The sequence below is a fragment of the Mycena indigotica genome (assembly GCF_014461135.1).
Source record: "Mycena indigotica strain 171206Taipei chromosome Unknown Mind.scaff0011, whole genome shotgun sequence".
In the NCBI taxonomy this organism is placed as follows: domain Eukaryota; kingdom Fungi; phylum Basidiomycota; class Agaricomycetes; order Agaricales; family Mycenaceae; genus Mycena; species Mycena indigotica.
Window position 1 is genome coordinate 3,131,684 of NW_023503010.1, and position 27,616 is coordinate 3,159,299.

Below are 27,616 nucleotides of genomic sequence, written 5' to 3' on the forward strand. Positions count from 1 at the left end.
TCATATACTTATCATATGTTTGTTCCATTGCTACTGGGGTGCAGGTTCTATGTCATCACATATTGTATGTTCTGAGATCCAAGATCTATGACACTCTTATAGTTTTTTCTCTTTGGATCTTACCTGCTTGGTCAGCTTCATTTGTATTTGCTTACCAATATTTACTCTTGGGATCCTCCCCTGCCAGAACCTTAATTTTAGCTCTGGGGTTGCCCTTATACTATTCTATGCTGTACTATTTTATCAGTTATGCATCACTCCTATGCTAATCTGACAAAAAAATTTTGTCAGTCACAGGGTGCCAACATGAACAACAAATTAGCTCGACCAGTCTCCTCACAGTTCAGAGCAGCCCTGCAGGGCTACAGTCTCTATGCACTGAAAACTCTACAAGTATCTCCAAAACAAAACAAAACATAGTATTTGCATAAGAAACTCATGAATCATAACTTCCTATTGAGTCCTGCAGATTGACCCTGAAAGCACTCGAATCCAGGTTTAGCTAGGTTTGAAAATTGGTGAAACCCTGATCATCCTGACAGACTCTGCTCTAAAACCCTGCAAATTCATCCTGACCTATACTCTACCCAATGCTTCTACCTTAGAAGTGTGGCAGGAATTGCAGATAGTTCAATCCTTGCTGTGAAAGTACACCCATTGGAACATGATAAAGTGTTGTGAAAGGCAGGATAAGAAGTGACAGTCTAGCAAGAGCATAAATGCCTGCCAAAAAATGGGTGAAATATACAAGCACTTTTCTGAGAATGCCATTTTTCATAGGAGAATATATCATGGCTAAAATGAATCCCAGAATAGGCACCCCAATTATCAATGCAACACTTATATGCCATAGCCACATTTCAACCTGAGTTGGAAACATAAAATTCCAGGCAATTGCATGGATAGCACCAAAAGATAATACTGCAATAACCTGCAATAGAATAGCAAATGTTTTTCCAGTAATGTCCTTTGCCTCCTGGGACCAGAATGTGGGAACCCTATTCACCAGGTGGGAGTCAAACCCAGGATAGACTCCGAAAATAGCTGCTGTAAGAAAATATCCTATATAGTCTTGAACTGAGTTGGATTCTGATTTCAAAGTATCATTATTAAACTATCAAATTATCAGATTCTCTTGGGTGATCAGCATTGAATAAGGGTTATTGACCTTGATCACTGAGGTTAATTCTGATTGGATAGGTAAGAGTTCTTCTAGCTATATATTCTTTAGTCTGTTTGAAAGATAAGATTAGCAACTGAGACTACCTGTAGGGTAATGACCTCCTTAATATCCTTTGGCTTGCTCCACCAAAAGATAATTGTCAGACTTTGGACACAGATAAAGGCCAGAGTCACAATCTCCAATTCACAAAATTGCATTTTCATTGATGCACGGGAAATGCATGATACTGAAAACCAAATGACCTGGAGAAAGACTCCTAGGGTTGCCAGGCCACTTGATTTATCCTTTATAATGATATCATCAGGATTGATATTCTTGATGGCTGCTGCATAGAGATGGATGTCTTTATTCATGACAATTGGATGTCCATTTGGAGCAACAAAACCACCCATGACAATATACCATGCCACAGATTGTTGCAGATCATATTCTAGAAAACAATAGATTTAATATATTTTATAAAGATACTAGTAGGATATAAGTATACTTACTCTTTGACAAGGAAGACATCTTGCTGTGTTGGCGGACAGCAAGTCCCAGAAGGACTTCAGGGGCAACAAGTGAAAGGAGGAAAAGCTTGGTTTTCTCTGTATTAAATCTGCCACATATCTGCATCAATTTTGCCTCCCACCCCCAGCTTGTATATCTCTTTGGATAATCCACAATATTCGGCTTAATTGAAATGTAGATAAGAGGGGCAGTAGTGAAGATGTTGCTGATAACAATTTCTGCCACAGTGCGTGAATAGCTTTCGACGAGACCAGGAAAGTGGGGCATATTGGCAGGCGTAGTTGCAACGTCGAAGGCATGCCATGATGGTATACCAGCAACTTTATACTGGTGCTGCCTCGAGTAAACCATGCTTGTGTGGCATGTGCACCATAACTCTATTTCAAGAGCGCTCGCCGGCTGGCCGATGTTACGAAGTTCGGCTGGCATGCAATCATTCATTCAAACTGCTGAGCTAGCATAAAGATAGGCTCATGATCAAAAAAGAACAACAGCAACTCCGGCTGACGCCTCGGACCCTACTGTGTCTGTTTCTAGTCTCTGTCTATAGCAGTCTATTCTTTAAAAGTTGTGGCTCGTCAAACAATCCATTATGTTAACTTTTTTTTTTAAACCGGTCCACATCCTTGCCAGATTTCGCACCCAACAAGTGTTGGTCCGAGTCGCTGGGGACCCGGAGGAAGCTGCGCCTTGTGCTGTGAGACCGCCAAACTGTGGCGGCTGTTCAAGCTATCATTGAGACGTCAACTTGAGGATAGCATACTAGTATGATACTACCCACCTGGTTTGCTTGGGGGCGTTCTTGGCCTGCAAGTGCAACTGGGTTATTTGGCTTCGACTCGCTATTATTCATCTGACAATCGGGTTATCTCAATCAGTTTCTCAAGTAGAGCCACCGAGCCATTCCTACCTCAGCATCCACTGGTTGCGTTATTTCTGGTGTGTTAATGTGCTGCGACTCGCGACTCGTGACAATCGGCAGCTATTTGGTCAGATTGCGACGGCGAGAGACGTGAACTTGCGCGGTTCTGGTCTGGAGCCTGTAGTAACTCAAATGAACAGATGGCTCCTAGAATGAAGGCGACGAACCGGATCACCACGAGGCGATGAATCTTGCGTATTTCCTACGCCCGACTTGCTATCGTCGGGAGGTTCAGGCTGTGGGTCGTCATCGAGAGCTTCCAGAGGCGTCGGCTCCACAGGCATCGAAAGCGACGAGGGGGGATGTGGCATTTGCACAAATGACCCGCTTTTGTATGTGAATATCATCAACAAGTCGTCGTGGGCGAATGGGTTATTTCGAGTTGGGCCATCTATCGAGCCACTTTTGGACGACACTGCCCCTAGTCGGTTGCCTTTGGCCTGATACCGTAGAGATTGCGCTCTTGAAAAATCCATTGCAGGTGTTCTGTCACTGTTTGACGGCAGCCTCATAACCCTCTGGCGGCCGCCGCTATGGACGGAGAAGACAAATTGTCGCGTCTTCGCTTCAAGCTTGGCTCCCGCAGTCAGACGGTGAATAGCTTCAAGCGTTGGACGATATATGTAACGCAGCCCGCAAGGCTGGCGTGGGGACCTAACTTCCTGCTTGCCAATGGGCGGATCCCAAGCAGGAGAAGTTCGTGTGCAGCAGAGTGTCGGTGTCAGGATGGGTGGAGAGGGTCAATTTGGTCTCTGTGGCAAAGAAATGGAGGCAAGGCGGCTAGAGCAGAGTGCCCACTCACCTCAGTCATATGGAGGCATCGCTGGCTGGTATCGCGATTTGTTTGTGTTCTGAAGTGGTGTGGTCGTTTGCCGCCCCATTGCTTGACAAGACCACCGTCACGGTCGCTGCTAAGTATCCAAATGCGTTGGCCCTGGAGCAACGAATTCACGAAAATAGGAAGAGGCAAGAATTCTCTTTGGTTACAAATCACTTACAAATCTTGATGGCTGGAATAAATTACAGGACATCGACCTCATTGAATGCAGAGATATTTAAAAACCCTACGTCGTGCTCAACCGGGTCATACGAGTCCATAGCAAAACCATAGAACAGCCCCTCACCACCACCATACATGCCCTTCCCGTTGTTGCCCACTGCCACATGGTCTACTGCGGGGAAAGCCGCTCTGAATCGGCGCTGGAGTTCGTCCTCGGGAGGACCATCAGGACTAAGAGCCGCGATAACCAGTGTTTGCAATCGACATTCACTTTTCTCAACTATGTTCTCCACAATATTGATTGCGGTGGCCGTTTCGTTTGGGAGAGTCAGTTTCAAAGTACGAAGGGAGGGAATAATGAGGAGGCTGAGAAATTGCGATATGTCGATCGGTTCTGGCAGCGGCGGGCAATAGTTCAGGACCAGCGATTGTAGTTCAGCAAGCTGTATTCTAAATGTCGTGTTAGAACGATTCAGGTTTCTCAGATGACGACTTACGCTTCATTTATATTCACAGTCGTCGAGTTCATCAGTGCTCTAATAGAACAGTGTACAAGGTTTGGCGTGCGTCGAAGAATGATAGGCATTTGGTCTAGGTATACGTATTCCACGTTGAGTACCGTCAAATGACTGAGCGAAAACCGAAGTGGGTCGCACAGTAAAGAGAATCGCGAATGGAGCCTTTCGAGAGCATGCGCCGTCTCTACTGCCTTGAGAAGGACTTCGTGGACGCTCGAAAAGTGGCTGCCATCGTGCAGCGGATCAAAATCGGGCTGAATATCGATACTGCGAAGACGCGGCAGCCCCTTGTCGAGAGAGGCTGGCAAGGTGGCGCGGGCAGGGATTCTGATAGCAACATGCTCCCAGCGATCGCTGTGGTCAAATAAAAGCCGCGCGAATGGCATCGGGTCGACATCATCGTCAACTTTAAACATGATTGAGAGCGGATGCGATTTTGACCGTGCCAAAAACAGCTTCAACAGGTCTAGTTTGTGGGGGAGTATCCGGTTTTTGTGGAGGGCAACGGTTATCGTCGCCCATAGCACTGGAGTTCCCAATGATATTTCCCTCCAGCGACCACAGACTTCGCCCAGGACATGAGCAGAATGCATTCCGACAAGAGGCGACCGTTGGGGGTACGGCGGGAGGAAATGGAGAAAAATTTCGCGCACAATTTCGGCAGGTAGTAGAGCAACGGGATATTTGTAGCCAGCAATGTATTTTTCTAGTTGTTCCTTTTCGTGCTCCAACAACGCCACTTGCTCGCGACTTCCAGCTTCCCGAATATCAATGACTATTTGACCGAGACGCAAGCGAGCAGTTGATGCTTTCTCCATTTCTGTTTCCGTGGTTGCTCCGTCAAAGGGCAAGACGCGGACGCGTCTACTGTTGTATCTTGACCGACGTTTCGGCGGCATCGTCGTGGCTGGAAGAAGACAAATACTTACGTCATTCCGTGCATGTCACTTTTGTCACAGCTCACGACAAGGCGCACACCGGTTGGACATCGCCATCCACAAGCGGATAACAAAGTCCCTACCGCCGCCTGAGTCTTCAAAAAGGGTCGACTCAACTCTGATTCTCTGAAAACCAAAATGGAAGTTCCTCGACCTCCCAACTAACTAGACTTGAACCAAGCCTGACTGCATCAGCGCAGCTGAACCGAGCATCTCCACTCAAACAAGACCACAATAGCCTGCTACCTGATCTAGCGGCCCACAGACCACAATCTGTATGCCGCCACGTTAAGGGCTTAGTTGACAGCATTTAATTGAAGACCGTACTGCAGGAAAATATCTAGTGGAGAGACACTGGAGAGGAAGCATACATGGCTGATACCCCCAACTATCGACACCAAAATCGACAAGGTCAAGCCCAGGCTGCCCAGAGACTCGAGAGCAGCCAGGCTCACTCAAATCCCGAGCTGACAAGAATCCGGTATGTAAATGCGATTCAAAAAATGATCACACGTTCAAAGAACTAGGTTTTCTTCAGAAAGCACTTATAGAACAGCCAATTAGTATGAGCATTGACATGAATGTAGTGAATTGAGAGATCCAGAATGAATAACAATAAAGTTAAACTTTACAACAGCATAACAGAACCAGGAAACAAAAGAAGAGAGAAAGGAGATCACTCAGGAAGCGTCCACGCAAACGTCTTCCCAGTTTCCTCACCATGGTACAAGTCTTCACCATAGAATTTTAGCGCCCTGACGGCTGGCGGTCGCTCTGGGGTCCCGTTTTGGCTGGGGGGACCCCTTATTTTCATCGTTCGCATCGTCAGGAACTCCCAGACAGCCTTCTCCCCTTCAGGCGTTCCGTCTGTTGTCCATGTACGGAAGGTTATCGACCCATCCGATCCACCCGTCGCGATAACACCCATATGCGAGTATTCACGCTCGTGGAAGGCCAGCGCAGTCACCAGCGGCGGAATCCCATCCGAAATGGAGGGTACTGTCAAGTTAAGCGTGGCCATTGGCCGTCCGTTGATGGTGTGTAGGCACAGTTTTTCCCGCGAGCAGGTCGCGATGTAGCCCGTGCTTTCGTTAATCGCGACGAGGTTGACAGCAGTCATTTCGCTCGCTTCCCCATGCCAAATTGACCGGATATAAATGCCGCGATTCAGATCCCAAATGGCGGCGCTTCCGTCCCGCGAGCCACTCAGCGCAATGGCCCATGGTCTTGAAGCAGTAACAGCAACGACATCATGAGTATGGATTCGCATGATGTGCGAAAGACCCAGCCTCCCCGGACTCGAGCTTGATGAGCCACGGTTGATCTTCCACAACCGCACGGTAAAGTCGCTGCAACCAGTGACAATGTTAGCCCAGTCCGCAAAGGCGGCGCAAACGCAGTTGGCTTCTTCGATGACTTGAATAACCCGCTGGTCTGCAGCGTAACGGAGTTGGCCAGCAGCTGCCCGTGTTGTACCCCATTCGATTCGCTCATGGGGTCGCCAAGGATTACAAAGAACTCCTTCCGGACAAGGAATAATTCGTTCACTGATCATGTCCATCACGAGCTCGCGAACGGGCACAGTGGGCCCGAGATCCTGGAAATGTCGTGCTGCTTGAACGAGGAGGTGTGGGTCTTCCTCAATACCGTTTGCTTGACCAAGCGGTAATGTGCGAGGGCCAACATCATATTGCGCTGGATGTTCAGTCGTAAACAGTTTGCGAGGTGTTTGGCCAACTATCGATGGACATTAGTCAAGCACAAGTTAAAAAAGATTGACTTACAGTTGTGAATGATCCCCACAGTTGCTTCCCGCTCAAGCTCGTCGGTGATGGCGTCGAGATTAATAGAGCCCTCGTAGGACAAGGGGTGGAAACAGTTGAGTGACGCTGTGTCTCGTTGCTTGCAACCCCAGATAAGATCAATCCATGCCGGGAGCTTTTCGGTGACATGAGCACTTTCCAGTGCCTAACCAGCTCGTCAACGGGTTGTGTAACTAGAGCAGTAACGTCTTACCCTCCGATTGAGCACGATGAACAATAACGGGTCATGCTTTGCCCAAGGTGGGAGCTTCACATCGTGAATCTTCTCGCCCGTGTTCTGTTGGACACCGAAGTCCAAGTTGGATGAATTCTCGAGGAACCTACGCCGTCATCAGCACCAAATTCATCTGCAATAGCCATAAACCTACTCTGGACAGGTGAAGAACTCTGGAATGAGTTCTCGCACATCTCCACGAATATCCGATGCAGCGGACTCATAGGCTCGAGGAATGTCACTTGCAATTCGTTAGCTTAGCCTCAGTAACAAGCAAAAGAGAGCATACACGAAAAGCCTGTCAGGCAAGTCCCAGTCTCCTCCTTGCAGGGTCTTGAACATATTCGTGAAAGGTGCGGTCCGGATGAGGAAGTGGCAGACGATCATGGACGAGCTGAAGTGTGTTCCATAATGGAACGGGTTTTCACCCACGCTCTCCAAGTTTGTGTATCGCATTTCAGCAGCTTCTCTTCGTGCGTCAGTGAGGGCGCCCATGGGTTTCGTTAGGCTAAAGAATACTGAGTTCTTTATAGTGCGAAATGTTCCGCCCACTCACTCGCGATATGAGTCGGGATTCGTTAGGTCTAGCGTAGCAGAGGTATAATCCTTGAGAACCCAAGCTATCGACACAATCAGTCACGAGACCACCGGGAAAAAGACAGGCATACGGAAGATGGGGTATTGAGTGGCGTCGCTAGGCGTTCGGCCAGATATTTGGTTAAGAATACTAAGATATGTGAACTGCGAACGAAGTCAATGAAGATTTGGGCATATCGGCAGATTAGCCATACATTGCTAATCTCGCGAGCTTGCCATCTCCGTTGCGCAGTTGAAAGTTCGTCGTTTCGTTGAAACGCTTTCCCAAACCTGGGTGTGCGCATGCGACCTGGCGTCGCGGCGATGGCGGTCTCTGGAGGATTATAACGGACAATAATGTTGTTGAGACGCTGGTCTATGTCTTTTCGTCGTTGCTTGTCGAGGAAGACGATCAATAACGACCGACTATCCTTGAAATAGATCTCGAGCCTGAAGAGATATAAGAACTAGAAGAATCTCTAAGCAAAAACTTACGCGACATCACGGAAAAGGAAGGTCTTGTCACTGAAGGCAGCTACTTGGTCATGTGACCTATAAACCAAATTAGAGGGCTCGAAAGTGAATACACAGCTGAGACCCACCATCGTTGGGCTTTCTGAGGACCATCTAGCTCCACAATACTGCCAGGTACAAAGAACAACCTCTTCGGAGCCTCATGCGCGTCGATGATCTCCCCGTCGTCGCTTTCGACAAGACCGTCAAGCATGTAAATGTGTGTTCGTCCGATGATCATTAGGCCAGCTGGAAATGGTCAGTGGTTGGCCTTGTCAGGAAGAGACTAGTACGGGAAGAGTCGACACCAGCAATTCGTGCAACAGTTGTTACAGCTTCGATGACATCGCCGGGTTCCAACTCGTGCCTGACACGCCGTAGTTTATCGTCTGTAATCTCCTCCGCCAGTTGTCGGTCTAAGGAGTAGTGAGTAAGGAGACTCCTTTGATTGGATACAAAAACTCGCCATCCATGTCGGTCGCTGAGATCTCATACGACTCCGCCCATGGAGGAACCTTTCGCAGTCAGCGGTAACTTGAGATAGGTAATCAATGTGCCTACCTCGACCTGATTGATTGACTGTGAATCTGCTTCAGGCGCCTCAACGTTTCGGATGTTCTGGTCGCTAGTATCCACGCGAATGGCCAGCGACTTGTCGTTCATGGGTTCCAAACGTTTCCGGACCCGATGCGGTCCTTCCGTCTCGTCTAATCGCCACATACGCTCTTCAGGATTCGGCCACAAACCCCGTTCAGAGGTCAACAAGTTCGACCATTCCGTCAAACGCGAGACTTGTCGTCGATTTTCGCGGCTACACAAATTGTCAGCACATGAATAGGGCATGACGAGATTGCTAACAGATCCAAGATGTTCTTCCTCAATCTCTTGTGCTCAGACGATTGGATTGTTAGCCTCCACTCGTTCATTCGGGTCATGATTTTGACGACGGTACGGTCACCAATCTGGATGCTGAATCGAGCAGACTGGATTCTCTGACGGACGGTTCGGGTATCATTTACGAGTGAAGGGTCGATTTGTGTCTTCTGCGCAGATGGGGCCAGGATGGCTTCAGCCTCTTGAAGAATGTCAAGGATCTATGAAACGGGTGAATGTTGGGCATGAATTGCATCTGGACAGCTACCTCGCGTTTTTGAGAACCGGCCACGTTATTATCCAAGGCAAGTCCGAGCCCAAAGTGAGTCATTTTCTCAAGGATCCGGATGGTGCGCGGGTTTATCTGAGAAGCGTTTGTGACTCGGAGAACGAAGGTCTTGTAGCTGTTCACAAAAAGTTGTGTGGTCTGTTGTGACTTGAAAACCTCGCGGAAACTGTTGCTCGATGCATGCAAATCCATGAGCTCTTCGACTAGGACTTCCATCGTGGACTCGACAGCCCATGAACCATTTCCTTCTAAAGCAGATATGAGCAATTGGAAACAACCAACAGATAACACACACCATCCATAACTTCGCAGTTCCGAGCAATGATGACTAGACCGGCCTGCAATGCGCAGAAGATTGTTGGTACAATTTGTGGACAGGCGATATTGATTCCACCGTTTGGTTGGCCGTTCGTGTGTCCGTTCCCGTTGGACTTGCCATTGGCTCCAGCATATCCATTCATGCCTCCACCTCCACCATTCTCCATCGGATCACCCAACCTTCCCAGGAGCACATCCAGCACGGCCTCATGGACACTAGGGTCCCAACAGCTCGGCAGGACTGTTTTGAGAACACTCCAACCGCTGATGAGCTCGAATTTGCGCGCAAAGGCGGGGCTCATGGCGTTGCTAATAGCAATGAGCATGAGAATCTGGCTGGCAATGAATGGCGTAGGTCGATCGCCAAGGAGAAGAAGACATATCCGTGTTAACGGGAGAACGGCGCTGAATTTGTTGTAGAGTGTTGGGTTCGCGAGGAGTTGGATCAGAATCTCCAAAACTTGCTCTGCTTTGTCTCGAGGATCACGATAGTCAATACGCGACATGACACTTTGAGGCGAGCTTGCCTCCGGTTCTCCGTCATCTCCGTTTTGGGCAGCAGGTGGTGAAGCATGCAGATTGGCAGCCAGGTACGATACGATGGGTTTGATGGCTTCTTCCTTCGAAAAGCTCGACTGGGCAGCACTTTTCAATGCCTGGACGACGTGAACGACAACCTCCGGAGAGTACCAGCTGGTTTGAAGGGCGAACAGTAACCTCCGAACCAAGCCGATCTTGGCGAAACGCTGCTTGATGTTGAAACGCTTGTATCGGGAGGTAATGAGGAGGGTCGTGAAATGTTCGAGATGGACTCTTTGAACCTCTGCCCGAGTTTTAGACCATAACTCAAAATCCAAGGCAATGGCGCGGTATGCAACGGCATTAACTACGGTTGAGTGTCTAAACGGCATAAGTCGACGGAAGAGTCATAATTGGCTAATAACGCACTCTGGAGACCGGAAATTGAAACCCAAGAATTCGAAAATAGTCTCGAATCCCGTCATATTGACCAGTTGCGCTTTGGGTCGCAAGACGCTGGTCAGGATCTCATAGCCACGTAGCCGCTCCATGTCTTCCGAATTGACCCAGCTGTTTCGCAAACCGTCCATGAGGACACCCAGTGCCCGAGATACTTCATGGGGCGTCTGGGAATAACTATCTGTAAGAGTGGAGTCATCATCTGGCATGAAGACTCACATTTGCAACTTGCAGCAGTCGTAATGGAACCGCTGCTCCCCCGATCTTCCATAAACTCTGATCGAGACAGGCCGCCTTGACAATGAAGACATCGCCTTGAACTTGGAACTCTCGTTTACTGCCGTTGGCTGGAACAACACTTCGCTCGGGGTCGTTTGCGGGACAATTGAGTGGGCTCATCGAAAAAACGATTCCGGTTTCAGGTATGCCCAGACCGTCCTTCACAACCTTCATCAAAGGAATACTCTGAGAAGTCGGGCTCGTGGGATTGGTAGACGCTTTGGCGAGGATGGTGGAGAGATACATGTTGAGGGATGTACTGGCTTCGTAAGTCAGAAACTTGACTAGTACGGGGTCCTGGAAAGTGCCAGAGTAACGAGGACCAAGATGGTGAATGAACCGTGGAACGTCGTCTCCGAGAGGGAAAGACATTAAGTGTGCTGAGGCAATACACCAGCTCATTCTTGTCTTGGCTATATCCTCCCCAATGACATAACGAAGAGCTTGTGCCTGGGATTCGAGCTTGGGATAGCTCCAGTTTAAGCCATCGTTAAGCACCCCGTCAATGTAAAGTCGGATAGTTGGGTTTGCGTTTCGTTGGGGGTAATGGGTAAGGGCAACATGGGTCCAGCGCATTTTGTTCACAGAGCTTTTGCGGAAGACGCCGACTTCGCGACTGGATGTTGAAGTGAGCTCAAGCTTGCCATCTCCGCGCAAGGAAAGTGTAAGGATAGGACGATTCCCAGTGCCTATTCGGGCGGTAAAGATTGGGTGTGTGGTTGTCGGAAGCTCCTTTATCCAGAGCCAAATCATGAACGTAAATCCACCAACCGGCTGCAAATGGGATCAGCGATCAGAGAGCAGAATGGAATAACACGCACCAAGCCCTTCACATTCTCCTCTGTTGTTGCTAGCGAAGCCGGCGACTCCATAGAGATGTGCTCCAGCCAACGCGACTTCATTCCATAACGGATGACCTCCAAAAGTTCGGCGTCCAGGGTATCGTCTTCCCTGACAACCCGCTGAAACAGAAAGCGCGCGACAGCGGGTGTTGCGCCCATGTCAAGTAGTCGTCGGGTGAGTTTCTGCAAAACGTTCCGCTCGAGTTCAGGTGTTCCCGGTTCGCAAAATCGCTCCAGCAAGCCCCTTTCCAGGTCAAAACTGCTGAAAACGACATGATTTCGGTGGGTGGTGTTGGCTAGGAGTTCGTAGAGTTTGTATACACCAAATCTCATGGCCGCGTCGTCGTTGATAAGTTGAGGAGCGAACCGAACGAGGAGAGCCATGGCGCCGGGTCGTTTGATTCCCCCAAGGCGTGACACTACTTCTCGCAGAGTTGGCTCGACGTTGGTGGCAGCGACTCCACGTATGGACTTGAATGTGCCGGCAAGGGAGAAGTTTCGGAAAGCGAAGGAGAGGAGGAGACCCATCGTATAGTCAACGGTTGAACGATCCGCAATGAGACGAGCAACCGCAGAAGCCAATGCCTCATAGCCAACCCGATTCTGGACAGGCGTTAAACGAAGAAACTATAAGAGGACATATGGTACGCACCTTAAAGTACTCGGCATTTTGCTTGTGGTCGGTAATGGCTTCGGAAGTGATCATGAATGCAAGCCGGCTGCATTCGATCGTCTCTCCCTCGTCCTTGGCGTTGTGGTCAGCAGTAGAGAGCGCTGCCACAAGCCCCATGAACCCATCCATCTCCCGAAAGACGTCTTTGGTCGCCCCAACGGTGTCCTGTAGCATTATGCGCTGGATTTCGACAAGCACCTATTCCCGTTTAGTAAGCTTTACACGAGAATGGCAAAAAACTTACCTCTATTCTTTCCTGAGCGGTGTCTACCGTCTTGAGCTTGTCCACAGCCAGTCGCATGAGCTCTATGAGCACATCCCTGGCAAAGTCCTCTGGGTTTTCGAGCTCCTCCTCGTCGATGCTGGGTGAAGTGACATTATTGGTGACAGCCGACCGCGGCGACGAGTCAAAACGAAGTCGCAAGGGCGTCAGCAACGTTCGAAACATGGCCGAGGCTTGACTTGGAGACCGTGTCGCCGCCGAAGTCAACAGCGGAACGAGGGTCGACCAAGTCTGATGGAGCGTCACGCTGTGACGCTCATCCAGGGACCGAGGATCATCTTATCGGCGTTTCAGATACTTCCTCGCAACTTCCATGTCTTCTATTGCTCTACTCTCAAAAAACATACCATGGAACTTCATCAGTAGGTACCGCCCATGGATTGTCGAAATTCAGTTAGATCATAGATGCCTTCCCGTTGCTCGGCGGCGTCCACTGATTCGCAACTACTTGTATTGGGTTAGATGTAGACACTTAGCATCACACTCTCTTGCATCTTCATACTTATGAGTTTCGTTTTACAAGCACTCTGTGCAGTTGCTGTGCAGAAACTGAAAAATATATCATCACGTGAACGACGGATCTCGGCACTCCAATTACTTACGTTGCTGTGTTTGTTGTTGTTGACTACACTACAACTTTCACTTGAGCTTGCGCCAGAATACCACCAAAACCTTGGGTTTGGATAACTGAGGTCCCTGAAGGCAATCATAGACCACGTGCACCAACACTCTTGCAATAGCCCGCTTCCTATTGGCTCCCCAATGTGGGCCTGCGCAGTTGCGTTCAACGATCTCCCTTTTTGGACTGCTCGACTGTGGTGGTGCTCATCCACAACAACTCGGAGACTTTGTTGAGATGATAGGACAACAGCTTGGTACGGGGACCTCCTCGGTTGGCTTGCACTTCTCTTAAAAGGCTTTTACTTATTGTTGGCTGCAGCTCCTCTGCCTTAACCCATGTCCTCCGAGTCCGTCTCAGAATGCGAGAGCATCGACAACGGCGACACTTTTCTTGGCCTCAGAGTCGCCTCTGTCTTCATCATCCTCTTGTGCTCCACCTCTGGAGCGCTCTTCCCTGTTCTCGCGGTCAGATCGAAGTGGCTGCACGTTCCAAAGGCTTTATTCGAGTCCGTCGACCAGCCTTTTCTTGTCGCATAAATCTGACTTTAACGCCTCAAAGCTTTGCGAAGTACTTCGGCTCTGGCGTCATCGTGAGTAGTGCATCACACAGAAAACATGACATTCAAATTGATTAGATTGCGACTGCGTTCATTCACCTATTGGCTCCAGCTTTGGAGGCACTCAGCTCAGAATGTCTCGCCCCCGAATGGCAGGACTATGTTCGTCCAATCACTTATTGTTCTCGCGGTGTTTATCGATTCACTAGCCATATGCCCTTGCCCTGTGTCTCCTCAGCATCATGACCATCTTCATTGTCGAACTCATCGCCTTCCGCTGGGGAACAGCAAAACTAACGAGAATTGGGGTTCAACATGGTGCGCTACTTACTTATCCATCATCCCGCTCTCTGATTCCCACAAACACAGATGCTCATGGCCATAGTGTCGGCTCCCACGCGGCTCATGGACCTGAAAGCTCCAAGTTGGCTTTTGGCGGGCCCCCGCCAAAGAATATGTCGGAAGATGGCCACATTAGCGACGCAGAAATCGGTGAGGTAACGACGAGCACAACTGCCGATACAGCCGGTCAAATAATTGGTATCGCCATTCTTGAATTCGGCGTCCTCCTCCACAGGTACCTCGTTTATTGGCGTTTCAGGCGACTCAAACCTGGATTCTAGCATTCTGATTGGCCTGGCACTCGCGGTCGACGAAGATTTCAAGGTACTCTTTGTTGTCATCATTTTCCATCGTGGGTGCTTGCCTTCTCTTTTTGGCCTTCTTCTATATGACTCTTTGTAGAAACGTTTGAAGGCCTTGGACTTGGCTCCCGTCTTTCGACTGTCCACCTTCCTGGCGCTCGGAAACTGACGGCAACCTGGGTGCCCATCATTGCTGCTATTCTTTACGGCCTCTCAACCCCAGTCGGCATTGCCGTTGGTCTCGCCATCCGCCATACGTACAATCCGGGAAGTGCCACTGCTTCTATCGTCAGCGGGGTTCTGGATGCCTTGAGCTCAGGTGTTTTGATGTATACGGGTCTTGTGGAGGTTGGTTCTTCTTTTCTCGCTGTTAACCTGGTGCTGAAACCTTCATTAGCTTCTCGCACACGAATTTCTATTCAACAAGGAGATGATTCACGCAACTGACGGGAAACTGGCATATGCGATTCTGTCAATGCTAACTGGTTGCGGACTGATGGCGCTTCTTGGACGCTGGGCATAAGTTAGCCCAAAAATAGTATCACATTAATCCTCCAACAACGGAGTCTTGTAGCCACACCATATCACCTTCGATCCCCTTCAATATGAATTCTGTTCCTTGCTTCACCACTTCCCGCACCTGCTCTCTCGTGCCCCAACCTTCCACAGTCGGCGTAATCACAGCTAAATGAGCGCCGAGATGGCTTCCAGCTCCCCGAACAAACAACTCGTCCACGGATGTTTCTCGTGACTTTGCATAAGCTTTCCCATACGCTTTCAGCGCATCGCGCAGTTCTTCCTCCCTTTCCGGGTGGAAACACCCAATTGTGTACAACTCGGCGGCGAGCTGGCCGAAGTCAAGAAACGGGATGCCGGGTTTGGTGACTTCCCAGTCGACCACGAAGGCCTTTTCGACTGCGCCGGACGCAGCGTCGCGCCGACAGATGATGTTGCCCGTCCAAAAGTCACCCATCGTAAACACTTCGACAGCGGCCCGAATTTCGGCAGCTCGTTGAGAGCATAGTTGGCCTATTCGAGCCATGTCCTGCTCTGACAACCCGTCGGCGCCGAGGAGCGACGGCGAGAGAAGTCCACTATACTCCTTTTCGCCTCGCAAGATTGGGACGACGCGGTCGTATGTTATCCAGCTCGTGATACTGCGCATTTCTTCATTCGAGCCAACCTTCTCCATAAGCTCCGGGTCTTTGCTACCCCGATTGTGGATGTCGGCAAGAAAATGGCCCAGGTCATGGCATAAGCGCGCTAGATTGCCTGAAGGAAGGCTGGTTCTGCGCAGAAGTGCTTTGAGTGGCTCTGAATTTTCTCCAGCATCCTCCATGATAATAACATGTGCCACAGGGTCGTGTAGTAGCACTCTTGGGACCGTAACCAGTGAGCTTCCAGCATTTTCGGAGTCATCTAAGATCTGACGGACCCGTTGAAGAGCAAAAGCTTCGATGGCCTTGAATTTTATTACGGGATTAGTAAGATCTAAGCAAATTGCGAGCTGACCTGTCTCTCAATCTTCAACGTAAATGAGGGACTACTCTTAGACCATCCTTTCGCGTGTTTGAGCACAACGGTTTTCATGCCACCACTGATCATAGGACTGGGATTGTCGAGGAAAAGTCGGAAGGTGAAGTTTGCATTTCCACCAGGGAGAATGTCGGCTTGGTAGCTTGAAAACGGGGTCCCGGAGAGGTATGTGATGACATTGGATGCTATCGATAAATCGAGGTCGGTGGAGCTTGAGGACATCCAATCCAGAATGTGACGTCACGCACGCCTTTTCTCTACTTCAAGCTTCTTCAACGATGGTTTCAACACAAGACAAACGCAAGAACCCTGGGGCCTGAAGCAAATGCGCGAAACAATTTCTACGACTGTCAGTCAACTGAGCCGAATACCTTGGAAACTATGCAATATCAATTGCGGGAGGCGATCAGGGCTTTGCCCTGCTTTGCGGAACAATTGCCATTTTCGGGCAAGGTGTTCTTGAAAAAAAACAACGTAATAAGCCTGAGCACCGCCTGGGGTGGAAGAATAGATCGACAAAAAACTGTCTTCCTCTCAACTCTGATGTGGAATCGCTCCTACCCGACTAGGACGACCCGGATTATCGCCGTTCTCTTCACTGGAACCCTCATACTGGGGTGGACACTCTACCCCACCGAAAGCTCCATATATTCTCCCGAACTTCCCGCCCCAGAACCTTTGCCTTCAGCGTCAGTGCTTACCGCAGACGAGGCCGTTCGAATATTAGGCCACCCGACCTTCGGGGATGTTTGGAACTACGAACGAGCGTTGCCACAGCATGTCAAGCCCAGCCGCATAGTAGCGAGCACGAAGGAAAAGGGACCGAGGCACGCCGCTCGCATTCTTCCGTCGATTCCGTATAGTTGACGCGTTTGCCAGGTATCTTCGAATACCCCACTCGTCTTGGGGAACGGGGTAAGCTTTCTTGTCTGCTACTTCTCCGTTATGCTTATCAATAGGCTAGCTGGAATAATGTTTTCCAGGAACAGTTCGTCCGAGCTCCTCAAGTTTTATTGTCTTGGGCTAATGATTTATAGACTTTTCAATGCCCACCTCGCACATATGAGCGATAGAGCTTATGTGTTCCCTGAATATATCCCCCGCGACCACCCACCATATCCTGACACCCTTCCCAATGGAACGCGGCATATGCTTCACATTCCAATGAATACTTTTGTGGCGGGTCCCATTGGCGGGGGGCCATTTGCCGATAACCCTGTGGACGACAAATTGACAAGGCGGTCAATTTCGGAGGCATGGTGGGATGTCGTCTGCCCTAGAGAGCGAGTCAAAGTCCTCAACGTGTTTGAAGTTCACGGTAGTTTCGGATACGATGCGATCGCGGTCGAGGGCGCGGAGATTTTGACCAGGTGGTCAAAGAAATTGAGCGAAATGGACGACATGTGCGTGAGCGTAGAGGAGTACTCGATATTCCATTATGTGTGCGTTTCTTTTCCGGTTTACTCGCCTCTTAACCAAATTGTATGCAGATTCATGGGCGGTCAGTGGGTCACCAGCGCCTGGCCATCATATGGTGCTTCACCGGTTCTTCGCTATTTCGCTTGGTCTCCACTCGTGACAGCCACACTGTTTCGTAACTTCCATGCAATCGCCCCCCACCAATCAGCGCCTCCCATATATCTGGCTCCTCTCCGCGAGCTGTCGTCTGCCACTGATGTCAACCCTTTCGAATACTTCTCTCCGCTACCTGCCTCTTCACTGAAGACACCCATACCCGGCCTATTAGGCATCCATGTCAGACGTGGCGATTATGAAGGCCATTGCGGCTTCTTGGCCGCCATCGACTGCCCATACAATTCCTGGAATAACCTGGGAACGCCTGGCCTTATCGCCAATGCCAGTCTTGCTGCCCAGCGTTGGCTCGGTTTCGGCGGCAATGTTGACGATACGACGGTATGGCCACGTTTAAACGACCATTTGGATATTCCAGAAGGCATGACACGCAAGGAAGCTATCGTCTACCACTGTCTACCTGACGTCAAGCGGATCGTCCACAAAGCTGCAACAGTCCGAGCGCAGTCGGAGACAAAGAGACTGAAGACGTTGTTCATTGCTACCAACGGTAACAAGGAATGGGTCGCAGAGTTGGTACAGGCACTGCGTGCCGATGGATGGGAGCACGTTGCAACATCACTCGACCTTGAATTGGGAGTTGAGGCGTACGCTGTCAGCCATGCCGTAGATATGGGCATATTAACTGCGTTATCGGAAGAGTTCATCGGTGTTGGGGTACGCTTATAAAACTCTCACTAGCAAATATACTAATCGCTCGTTAGTTTTCGTCTCTGTCCAGTAATGTTGCTCAGATACGCCTTGGCGCTGGCGCTAATCCGAAAACAATACATTTTTGGTGATGGTGTTGAATGGGTCATAGAGTCAAGTTTCGCTTTTGATCTTTCAAACCTCCCTCGGATTCTTCCTCTGCTAGATCGTCAGGCGAATAGACGTTAATTGTGTTGGAAATCGTGATCATTCAGGTCGAGATGGCTTGCAGAAACGCGCGCCACTCTTCTATCTCGATCTAAAGACATAGGACATTGACATTAACTCGGTCGAAGCCGGAACTTGAGACGTACTGAGACAGGCTCCGCAGCTGTCTCATGTCCCACCAGCGGTGGTGTCCACTGGACACAGTCAAAGTTAGATATGATATGCACCAATTCCGTCGTTTTCAATGTCCAAAGTTCCGTGTTTATTCGCGTCTGGCTTGGACCCACACATTGACAAACCACATATAAGGCATTTGTGGCCGCGAAGCATGTTAAAACAGCTCTCCCTCTCGCTCCGACAACATCAGCTCCAGTCCCGCATACTTCGACGAATCTTTGCCTGCCAATTGTTCTCGTACACCGACGAATGCGTCGCTAGGCAGCGGCTGGAACGATAACCGCAATGTTTGTACCCGGGTCAGCCCTTCCACCCAGTGCCATCTCTTCGACACGAGCTCTCCCAGCAGCGCGGAACGCAAATCTCGTGGGCACCCTCTGAGCGTGATCGACTCGAGGTCAGAAAGCCCGCTGATAACCAGTTTGTGAAATTTGGCGAAATCGTCTGTGGTCCAGTGGGTGACCGCAAAATCCAGCCTTTTCAGGTCGTGTAGTTGTTTGAGCCAGTCGAATAGAGCGGCAGGTTCACTTGCGTGGTATTGGACATCGAGAGACCGGACGGAGGAGCCACAGCGGGTAATAAGGGCCTGTATGTCCTCGAATACTACTGGGGGCTGAGCAAACGTGAGTTTGGTGAGAAGGGGTGTGTATAGTCCGGCTAGAATGTAGGACGGGAGCTCTGGATTGTACTTGAGCGATTCCAACTGAGCGAGAACACAGGTCGTTGTTGTTGGAGGCGATGTCGAGTCTGCTTCGTCCTCCCGAATGAAAAGGGTCAACGAAGTAAGCTCAGGCGTGAGAGCGAGCATGTCCAGGATACCCGCGCCAGATTCGCCTGAGAGGTGCAGGGCTGTAATCTGTTCAAGGGGAAGAGGAAGCTGGTACAGGACAAACGGCGTTGTGATCTTCAGACTGCGCAGAAGCGGCGCCACAAGTTTGCCGTCCCCTTCCTCCAATGTTACATCGCCTCTAATCGCGAGTGTGTGAAGAAACGGGAGTGTGGAGGCAACCTTGTCTGTTGGGAGGACGACTGAATCGACAGTGTCCAGCTGGAGGAACCGCCATCGAGCAGAATGGGGTACAAGGAGGTTCCACGCCGTTAACGCCGTGGACTCGACAAAACGGACGTGAATGTCGATTGGAAGATTCTCTGAGCGTGGCAGCCATGCTGCAAGTGCCTGCAACCCTCGTTGAATACGCCCACAGGTTGCAGCAATCCTAGTCCAAAGCACGGGTGTATGGAAGATAACGTCCTTCCATTGTCGACAAACAGCAGCCAGCGCAAACATTCGCCGTAAATTGCGGCGTATATCGGCTGGATTGGGCTCTTTCTGAGCACTGATACCGAAGACGAAGATTCTGGACAACAGATTGGATGGGAGTGGGTGCTGAGAATACGGAATGAATGAAAGCTCCTGCTGGTATGTTTCCTTCTGAGCTCGCAATGCGCTGATTTCAGACTCCAGCAGGAGGATTCGGTCTTCGATATCTCCAATGGCGCGCCTGATAGTGACAGTAGACATGAGTTGTTGAGCGAGGTAGAGTGGAGAGTTATATATGACGAACTAGTCACTTGAGCGCTCCGGAGTCCGGAAGCTAGTCAGACATCACGGTGGGAAGACCGCAATGACTCGAGGAAGAATTCGTGATACTGCGGCTGAGTCGTACAGTAAACCAGCGCTTCCCTCCAAGCTAAGCTTGAGATTCGGCGTGGTGGTCGCCGTCATCCCGTTCACCCGTGGTCACGTGGTCACACGGGTTAGGTTAAGTATCTGAATGAAGAGGTTGACTTGAAGACTCCAAGGCAAACACAAAGACTTGCAACGTAGATAAAGTGTGCAGTGAATTTTTAATGGTTGGTTCCAAGCATTCTAAATACATGGAGTACTTACTAATACGTGAGTGAACAACTTTGCCCAAATCACAACTTGAAAGTAGTACTACTGGTGCAAAAGCCGTGAAAACGTAGGGTTCCAGAGACAGTTTATAGATGGGGGACAATAGAGCTCCACGAGAAGTCAACATAAACACCAGATGGAAGTTTTCTGAGTGTCGTGAACAGAAGCGTCAGTAAAATCACCCGTGCGAGGATGTATACCGCAATCAGAGTATGGTTGGCAAGGACCAGGGTCGCGCGGCGTCTGCCGCGATTCAAATTCGCGGAGATCGTAGAGAGAATGAGGGCAAACAACGGGATGATGATGATGGCCACGGTGCTGGAGCGCGACAGCCACAACTCAATGGTGGACGGGAAATGGAAGGACCACGCCCAGAAATGGATAGCGCCAAACGACAGGGAAATGAGAAATTGTGTGTAGCTTCCGGACCCTTTTAGGTGTATAGCGTCCCGCTCGGGCTCGCTCGATGGCCATGGACCGGGCCAGAAAAGGGGAACGACCATGCGCTTGTCGATTTTATCGCGCCAGTAGGCTTCGGGATATTGTCCAAGGATGACCGCGGCGAGAAGTCGCTCAATGCTGAAGGATACCGACTCGGAGTTTGAGGTCATATTTCGCTGAAGTGACTGTTAACGTCTCAGATTTAGTCTACGAACTTGGATTTGCTTACTAGTACCTGAACACCGCGGCTGCTGTATTCCGACTCTTGAGCTGAGTTGAGACCATCGTCTGGAGACAAAGGATTCTGTGAGCTAATTAATATTGGCGATACAGAAATTGGGTGAGTAGTGCTACTTGCCTCAGTTGCCTGATATTGAGGAACCGCCTCAGGACCATCTAGCACAGTCGTCTCAAGAGCGTAAGTGTTGATATCATTTACAAAGAGCTCGATCTGAAAATTTAGCCCTGATGGTTAACCACAGGCAGAATACTTACCTCGTCTAGGAGGGGAGTATTGGATTGTATCGCTTGAGCAGATTCAGCGCCGCTGACGAGAGACTGTCCAACAGGTAAGTATGACTTCATATGCAAATACAGACTTGCTTGATGTTTGTCCCGCAGTTCAGCGACTTGTGAAACCTCGAGTCGAATTGCTTCGCGGACATCCTTTGGCTTGTCCTTCCAAAACCACCAACTGCACAGCGGAATAAAGGCGAATGCGACGGTGGTGATTTCCAACTCTGATAGCGGAAGTCCCATGAGGGCACGCATGGTAATCTGGAGCACAAACCAGAGCAACTGGACGAGCGCGAGGAGCTTGGATACCAGATCAGCTTTGCTTTTGTCGCGGATTTCCATGGGGGTTTGGCGTTCAATGACTTCACGATATTGGATAACCTGAGATTGAAGGACGAGAGGGTGACCGTCTGCTGTCGCGAAGCCGCCCATGACGAATAACCAAGCGTGGGGTTTCTTCAGACCGAAGTCTGGAGCTCGTTATTGGGGAAGGAGAGGAGCAAACAATATACACACCTTTCACGAGCTGCCTCATGCTTGCGTACTGCCGATGCGCTAGCCCAAAGATCAACTCCGGTGCGACAAGAGCGACAAGGAACATGACGAGTTTGGGCCTGAAGTGCAAGAAGCTTTCATTCAGCCACCGACCAGGCTCTTTCCAGAGAGACTTCTCTCTCTCATTTCGTCGACTCTGCGGCACGTTGGGGTGGAGGGAGGAGTAAGTCGAGAGGATGACGGTGGACAGGCAGCTGAAGAGGATCTGCATGACTGTTCGACAGCCGTCGATAGTGTGACACTGGTCGCCGAGGCTAGGCTGCGACCCAGTGAACGAGAGACTAGGGGGTGGAAGGGCAGGCATGGTGGTGGATAACAGCGAGGACACGGTCGACGGTCAATTTGCCTGTGTTGAAATACCTAGTGGCTCCATCTGCCCCCCAGGTAGAAGGGCAAGTAGAAAGGAGAAAAGGACGGATTAGGAAGCAAACCTGCAGCCCCAGTTCTGATTGGCTTCTATTTTCGAGCTTGCCTCGCTGGTACCACACAGGTAAACAAAATGCACCCTGTGTATTTAATATTTTCAGTAAGCGCTCAAAGAAGTGGGATACTTAGGCGCCAATATACTGCCCTCCACCATGAGCTTTCGTTGACACCTATTCCAGACATAGGCTAGCCCATGACAACAGAAGCAAAGAGGACAATTTGTGCCGGTTGTCAAGAGGTTTTGAGCCAACGGTTGGCGATACTTACTCCGCGTGCGACGAAGCTTCAGCTGATACTTATTGCCAATAAAGAGATCGTTGGTACGAGGACATGCCGAGTGTTGTTTACAAGTGCCCCTTGCAGACTGTGTCTGAGCAGATGAAGAACCGAGTTGAGGTTTGTTGACAAGACTGGGATGATCAGATGACTCGGATCAAACTAGGGCCCGATCAGGTCACACGATCAGGTCACAATACTTACGCCGTCTCGTCAAGTGCTCGTTTTTATGAACAGAGAACAGCTGTATAGGTCAGCCCATGGATTTGGTATACATACTAATTGACTTACTCTTGGTCGCAGAATAAATTCCACACCAGCAAATGCCACTGTGATACCTACATCCACTGTGCCAGGTACAACCAAACTTCTCGAAGACCAGCTTAGACCCTTGATGTTCCCGGACAACAATTGAAGACCATAGGTTAAAGCATTGCGAATCAAATCGTCAGTCTTACGGGAGGAATCATTCGCCAGTGCACCACCTTCGAAGACCATGTTTAGTCCCAAGATCCTACCTTGCGAGATACGACAATCCTATTCGCGGCTTCTCTCGTCCACTGACTCCACTCGCCATCAAAATCTCCCGACGGATGGCCCTGTAGAAGTGTACGACATCTTATACTTAGCCCGACTACTTAATCCTGGCCCTTATCAACTCGCAGACGGCTCGGCTCTCAAAGCCTATTTCGCGAAATGCGGCTCCGCTGTATGTTAAACGTGAGTCGAAACGCTCATGAATGCTTGCTTCTTTTCTCGCTTCAGATCTGCTTCGTCTTTGGCAGCCTCTCTTCTGCCCATGCTGCGCCGTCGCCAAAAGACTCTTCTTCCCCAACGACGGACAGCATCTTCCCCATCAGCTTTGTGGGGAATATCGCGTCCCTTCAGCAGACCAACTTTGCCGGTGACACCCGCATTTACATGCAACAGCCTGACAACAGCATCACTGAGCTTAACATCAACGGCCCCCTCTCCAGCGCACGTCTGGTCGGCACAATGACTCTCGTGCCTGCAGCAGAAGTCCAATTCCAGTCCCTCATCGCCGCTGTTTCTCTGGATCCTGGAGCATTTGGCGTTGAGGTACGTATACCAGCCTAGTAGTTATGGCCCAAACTCACACCACCAGGCCCATGTCTTCTTCATATCGCCACAGAACACTCTCGCTGAATACTTCACCGCGAACAACCAGCCATGGAAAGGCGGGGTCAGTTGCACGACATGCATCGATCGCCAGGGCTTTGCTGTCCAGCCGGGAAACCGGGTGTTATATGCGATGTCGACGCAAGCGCCGGAGGGTACAGGCAACTTTAAGCTACGCGTGGGTTTTGTCAGCGCTGGCTCGCCCGGTACACTTTCTGAGGCGGAATTCAATCCGAGTACCGGATGGAAATTGGTTCAGCTGCAAGCATGAATTGTATTATGTACTTTTGATGTTGTTTTGGCGAGCTACGGCTAAACCAAGAGCATGAACTACTACCGCTGAAGCGAGGTCCAACGCGTCCCAAAGTTCTGTGCGGTAGACGGCCAGTGTCCAAGCACACAGCCAAACATCTCTGACCCGCAGAGCGTAGTTTTGTAGTTTGGCAATGACTTCTTTCCCTTTATTTGCGCGAGATTGGATGGAGTCGAATAGCTGACTGCCAAGGTTGTCGAAAGAGACAAGTCCTCCCCACGAAAGCGCACCGGGAAACAGGGCCTGTAGCAGGCTAAGTGGATGCGGAGCATACATATACGCCCTCAATGCGTAGAAGGCAGGAACGGAGGGGAGAACGAGTGTTGTGACGGGTAAAACGACCGTGTCGGGATCCGGCCCATCGGCAGCTGCTTTTGAATTGAGAATCGGGGCTGAGCAGTACATGGCCATCACCATTCCATGGATGGCAACGAATCGAGGGGGGTCAAGGGGAGCAGAACGAGTGGAAATGGCGAGAAGATGGGTGGGCTGGAGTCCGGGCTCGTCTTCAGACAAGTCACGATCAGGGAGGAGACGGACGATGGCTGTCCCCTGGTAGCCTGATGTTTGTTGTAATGCCGCGTCATCCACTGAGGCAAGCCCACGAATCATTGGCACTCGACACTCCGCGATCTGGTGTTGGATAAATGGCAGTGGTATATGAGCCAGCTCGGGATGCAGTTCATCCATCAGCGAGTGGAAGATTGCATCAGTGTGGACAAGTGGTGGCCGCTCAAGCATGGTGCCAGCTTGCGGTACTGGTTCAGAGGGAGAGGGAAGCATCCAGTGGCGTCTCGTCTCTTTACTCGACAATCAGCCTCGTTTTCCCCATCTGTTGTTATACGACCCTGGCTATCGTTCGAAGGTTAATGGACGGCTTGTCGGAAAACGGCATCGTTGTCATGGTCGAATCTTCAATCCAGGAAGGACCCGGAATGTTAGATGTTCGTCTGCTCGGGTCTTCCGGGGCGTAGTGACGGATCTTGAGGTGCAAATACCTTCAGTTCGTGAGCGTGAGCGCGCAGGACGACTGTGAAGGAAAGAAGTCCCTGAGTGACATCACTACACATGATCACTGAAATTTTTCGCGGCCAAACATGCCAAAAAGTCATATATTTGTGCCTTGCTTATGCTATTCTAAAGCGCGTCCCAGCCTCCCAAAACATCCATAAAGGTGTTAGCAAAGCGCTCTTCGATCCCCACACCGTATTTGATTGCTACATAGGTCTGCTTTCCCCTTCGTTTGCACATGTCCGCATGGAGCGTCGGGTTTACTGTTTCGATGAAGGGCAATGCCCTGGAATTTGTAGGATATTGCGAGTATTATAGCTCGACATAGAATGGTATACGAGCCAGAGCAAATTTTCTAAGCAAGGGGTCATCGTAGATTTCGGAACCCAGCGTTGTGCCACTGGTACTTTGAATCGACTTTCGTTGGACGATCAGCTGAGGTTTCGCGGTCAAGACATCTCGGCGGGCTAAAGCTAAGAGGAAGCGCATGTCATCATATGACAGCGCCATCAGAGTCATGCGTTCCGCAAGCGTTGCTAAATACCGATTTCTCGTTCAACAACTGCTCCTCATTACATATTGGTATTAGTACTCACCAGGGGGCTTGTTATCTGGAGAGCAAGAACGCTTGTGCAAGGGCCAATGGGCCTTCTGGCATGCTTTTGAGCAGTATTTGACGCCTTGGCAGCCTCCACAGGCTTTAAGTTTCGAGTTTTTGCTGAGTTCAAGTTGGAAACTCGGGCACTATCAGGGTTAGTGAGAAGCTAATACAGCAAAATCCAACAGTGAATGTACCATGGGATGAAAGCACCTTTTCCATTCACGCAGGTCGTATTCAGTCTTGAAAGCAACTCGTTCGGCCACCAATGTCGTGAAAGTGTTCCAGTCGGCTAACAAAGCACCACTAAACGGAGGATGGTGGAGTTGGTCAGAGGGAAGTCGGTGGAGGGCGCGCTTTGCGTGACCGACCAAAGATCGAGAGAACGTAGAGTCCGTGAACAAGTGTATGATTTTGGTGACTCCTTTTAGAATATATGCGGACGATTCAGGATTTTTTTTCGCGTCATAGAAACGGTGACATCGAAAGATGATAGGGAGAATATCGGCTGCAAGAAGCTGGCAGTACCAGATGGTCCCGTTTGTGACACTCCTGCTGGAGTCGATGACGCCTAAACATCTCTCTACAATGTGCGAGATGCTATGCATAGGCCCCTTTGATTCCGCAGCCCAATCAAGTACGGAAAGGATCAACTTGATTGGAGTTTGGCTGACAAACTCCCGAGAAATATCATCGCTCTTTCTTGCCAGTGTGAGACTCATCACTTCGACTGAAGCCATAATGTATTCGAAGTCGGCGTGTTTGTTGACAGCGTTGTTGAGATGAGTGAGGAGCAGTCGGACTAAGTCCTTGGGATGTTCGAAGCGATTTGAGAACACCGAAAAAAAGGTCAAGTCAGGTTCATACTCGGGTGACTCGGAATTAGGCTTTAAGATGCTGAGTCCTAGGACGGCCCGGAGGGCTATGGTCGCGCTATATGAGGCGATCGGCATGACTGAGACGCGGCCTTCGCCTTCTAGGGTCCACAGATGAGTGAGGAGTCCAATGACTTGTGTCAAGGTCGTTTTGGAAAGAATAGCTTGGCGCATGCCGGGGTAACACACAATGATTTGGAATATCATTTTGACGACCTCGGTCATGAGATCCCAATCATCGTTCTTGTAGTCTTCGACATCGGAGAACGAGTTGTAGACTTTCTGTATCCATAGACAGACATTTGGCCAGGCATCCCGCAGTAGGTCGACATTTAGTGGTGGACTGCCAGGACTCTTGGCATAATCTTTCCTGAGCGTCGTGGAAAGCGCGGCAAGATAGCTAATCGTCCGGGTGCGGACTTTAATTGAAATGGACGCAGGAGGAGGAGTTTCTAGAGGGCTAACAAAAAGTCGAAGGATGGCCTTGTTAACAGGAACATACTAACCTGCGCTGATTCTCTCTTGCGCAGTGTAGATGTCCTCTAAATTCCCGGCCAAGAGACCACTTGCAAGGTCCTAGCAAAGTATCGGCGAGCAGTTTGGTCCGAAGAATTCGACTCACGGCTAGTTGGGGAGGAAGTCCGTGCTTGCTACGAGAGGTCATGCATTCATGAGTGAAGAAGGGAAAGAGTGACGTCACGGTGGCTGGCACGTGCCCATCAACACTTTCGATTCCTTTCCAAGATCTTCAGACTTTGAGGATCGACCCCCGCCGGCGCAGCCGCCGGAGACTGTACAGAAGTCGCCCGGAGTCGTCACATTAGGCTCTCATAAAGGGCGGCCATCTTGC

General features: G+C 50.1%; 9 protein-coding genes across 9 annotated transcripts; 3 read left to right on the forward strand and 6 right to left on the reverse strand.

Moving 5' to 3' along the window:
• Nucleotides 1–2,637: 2,637 nt before the first annotated feature.
• Nucleotides 2,638–3,127, reverse strand: MIND_01206300 (uncharacterized protein; the record flags this gene model as incomplete). The annotated part of the gene is made up of 2 exons (XM_037368571.1): nt 2,638–2,733; nt 2,783–3,127. The coding sequence occupies 2 exons, from the start codon at nt 3,125–3,127 to the stop codon at nt 2,638–2,640; spliced, it is 441 nt and encodes a 146-aa protein (XP_037215497.1).
• A 508-nt stretch (nt 3,128–3,635) lies between these two features.
• On the reverse strand, nt 3,636–5,032 carry MIND_01206400 (F-box domain-containing protein; the record flags this gene model as incomplete). The annotated part of the gene is made up of 2 exons (XM_037368572.1): nt 3,636–4,065; nt 4,113–5,032. The coding sequence occupies 2 exons, from the start codon at nt 5,030–5,032 to the stop codon at nt 3,636–3,638; spliced, it is 1,350 nt and encodes a 449-aa protein (XP_037215498.1).
• A 715-nt stretch (nt 5,033–5,747) lies between these two features.
• Nucleotides 5,748–12,897, reverse strand: MIND_01206500 (uncharacterized protein; the record flags this gene model as incomplete). Its single annotated transcript, XM_037368573.1, has 21 exons — nt 5,748–6,808; nt 6,856–7,039; nt 7,088–7,214; nt 7,263–7,349; nt 7,398–7,616; nt 7,665–7,728; nt 7,777–7,849; nt 7,900–8,134; nt 8,180–8,236; nt 8,287–8,446; nt 8,491–8,613; nt 8,664–8,712; nt 8,759–9,008; nt 9,056–9,291; nt 9,339–9,607; nt 9,655–10,577; nt 10,626–10,822; nt 10,875–11,708; nt 11,756–12,379; nt 12,429–12,647; nt 12,694–12,897. 21 exons carry the CDS (start codon nt 12,895–12,897, stop codon nt 5,748–5,750), a joined length of 6,195 nt encoding a protein of 2,064 aa, XP_037215499.1.
• Nucleotides 12,898–13,689: 792 nt separating this feature from the next.
• Nucleotides 13,690–15,077, forward strand: MIND_01206600 (uncharacterized protein; the record flags this gene model as incomplete). The annotated part of the gene is made up of 8 exons (XM_037368574.1): nt 13,690–13,859; nt 13,913–13,943; nt 13,989–14,072; nt 14,120–14,228; nt 14,280–14,487; nt 14,534–14,604; nt 14,655–14,902; nt 14,952–15,077. The coding sequence occupies 8 exons, from the start codon at nt 13,690–13,692 to the stop codon at nt 15,075–15,077; spliced, it is 1,047 nt and encodes a 348-aa protein (XP_037215500.1).
• An 18-nt stretch (nt 15,078–15,095) lies between these two features.
• MIND_01206700 (APH domain-containing protein) lies at nt 15,096–16,312 on the reverse strand (the record flags this gene model as incomplete). Its single annotated transcript, XM_037368575.1, has 2 exons — nt 15,096–16,016; nt 16,067–16,312. 2 exons carry the CDS (start codon nt 16,310–16,312, stop codon nt 15,096–15,098), a joined length of 1,167 nt encoding a protein of 388 aa, XP_037215501.1.
• A 33-nt stretch (nt 16,313–16,345) lies between these two features.
• MIND_01206800 (SH3 and PX-domain-containing 3) lies at nt 16,346–18,465 on the forward strand (the record flags this gene model as incomplete). Its single annotated transcript, XM_037368576.1, has 6 exons — nt 16,346–16,917; nt 16,970–17,005; nt 17,055–17,078; nt 17,128–17,532; nt 17,581–18,340; nt 18,388–18,465. The coding sequence occupies exons 1-6, from the start codon at nt 16,472–16,474 to the stop codon at nt 18,463–18,465; spliced, it is 1,749 nt and encodes a 582-aa protein (XP_037215502.1). The 5' UTR covers nt 16,346–16,471.
• A 4,860-nt stretch (nt 18,466–23,325) lies between these two features.
• On the forward strand, nt 23,326–24,240 carry MIND_01206900 (uncharacterized protein; the record flags this gene model as incomplete). Its single annotated transcript, XM_037368577.1, has 4 exons — nt 23,326–23,438; nt 23,495–23,549; nt 23,595–23,909; nt 23,956–24,240. The coding sequence occupies 4 exons, from the start codon at nt 23,326–23,328 to the stop codon at nt 24,238–24,240; spliced, it is 768 nt and encodes a 255-aa protein (XP_037215503.1).
• Nucleotides 24,241–24,246: 6 nt separating this feature from the next.
• Nucleotides 24,247–25,065, reverse strand: MIND_01207000 (uncharacterized protein; the record flags this gene model as incomplete). The annotated part of the gene is made up of 1 exon (XM_037368578.1): nt 24,247–25,065. One exon carries the CDS (start codon nt 25,063–25,065, stop codon nt 24,247–24,249), a length of 819 nt encoding a protein of 272 aa, XP_037215504.1.
• A 540-nt stretch (nt 25,066–25,605) lies between these two features.
• On the reverse strand, nt 25,606–27,430 carry MIND_01207100 (MYND-type domain-containing protein; the record flags this gene model as incomplete). Its single annotated transcript, XM_037368579.1, has 5 exons — nt 25,606–25,829; nt 25,890–26,037; nt 26,089–27,218; nt 27,273–27,342; nt 27,389–27,430. The coding sequence occupies 5 exons, from the start codon at nt 27,428–27,430 to the stop codon at nt 25,606–25,608; spliced, it is 1,614 nt and encodes a 537-aa protein (XP_037215505.1).
• Nucleotides 27,431–27,616: the final 186 nt, after the last annotated feature.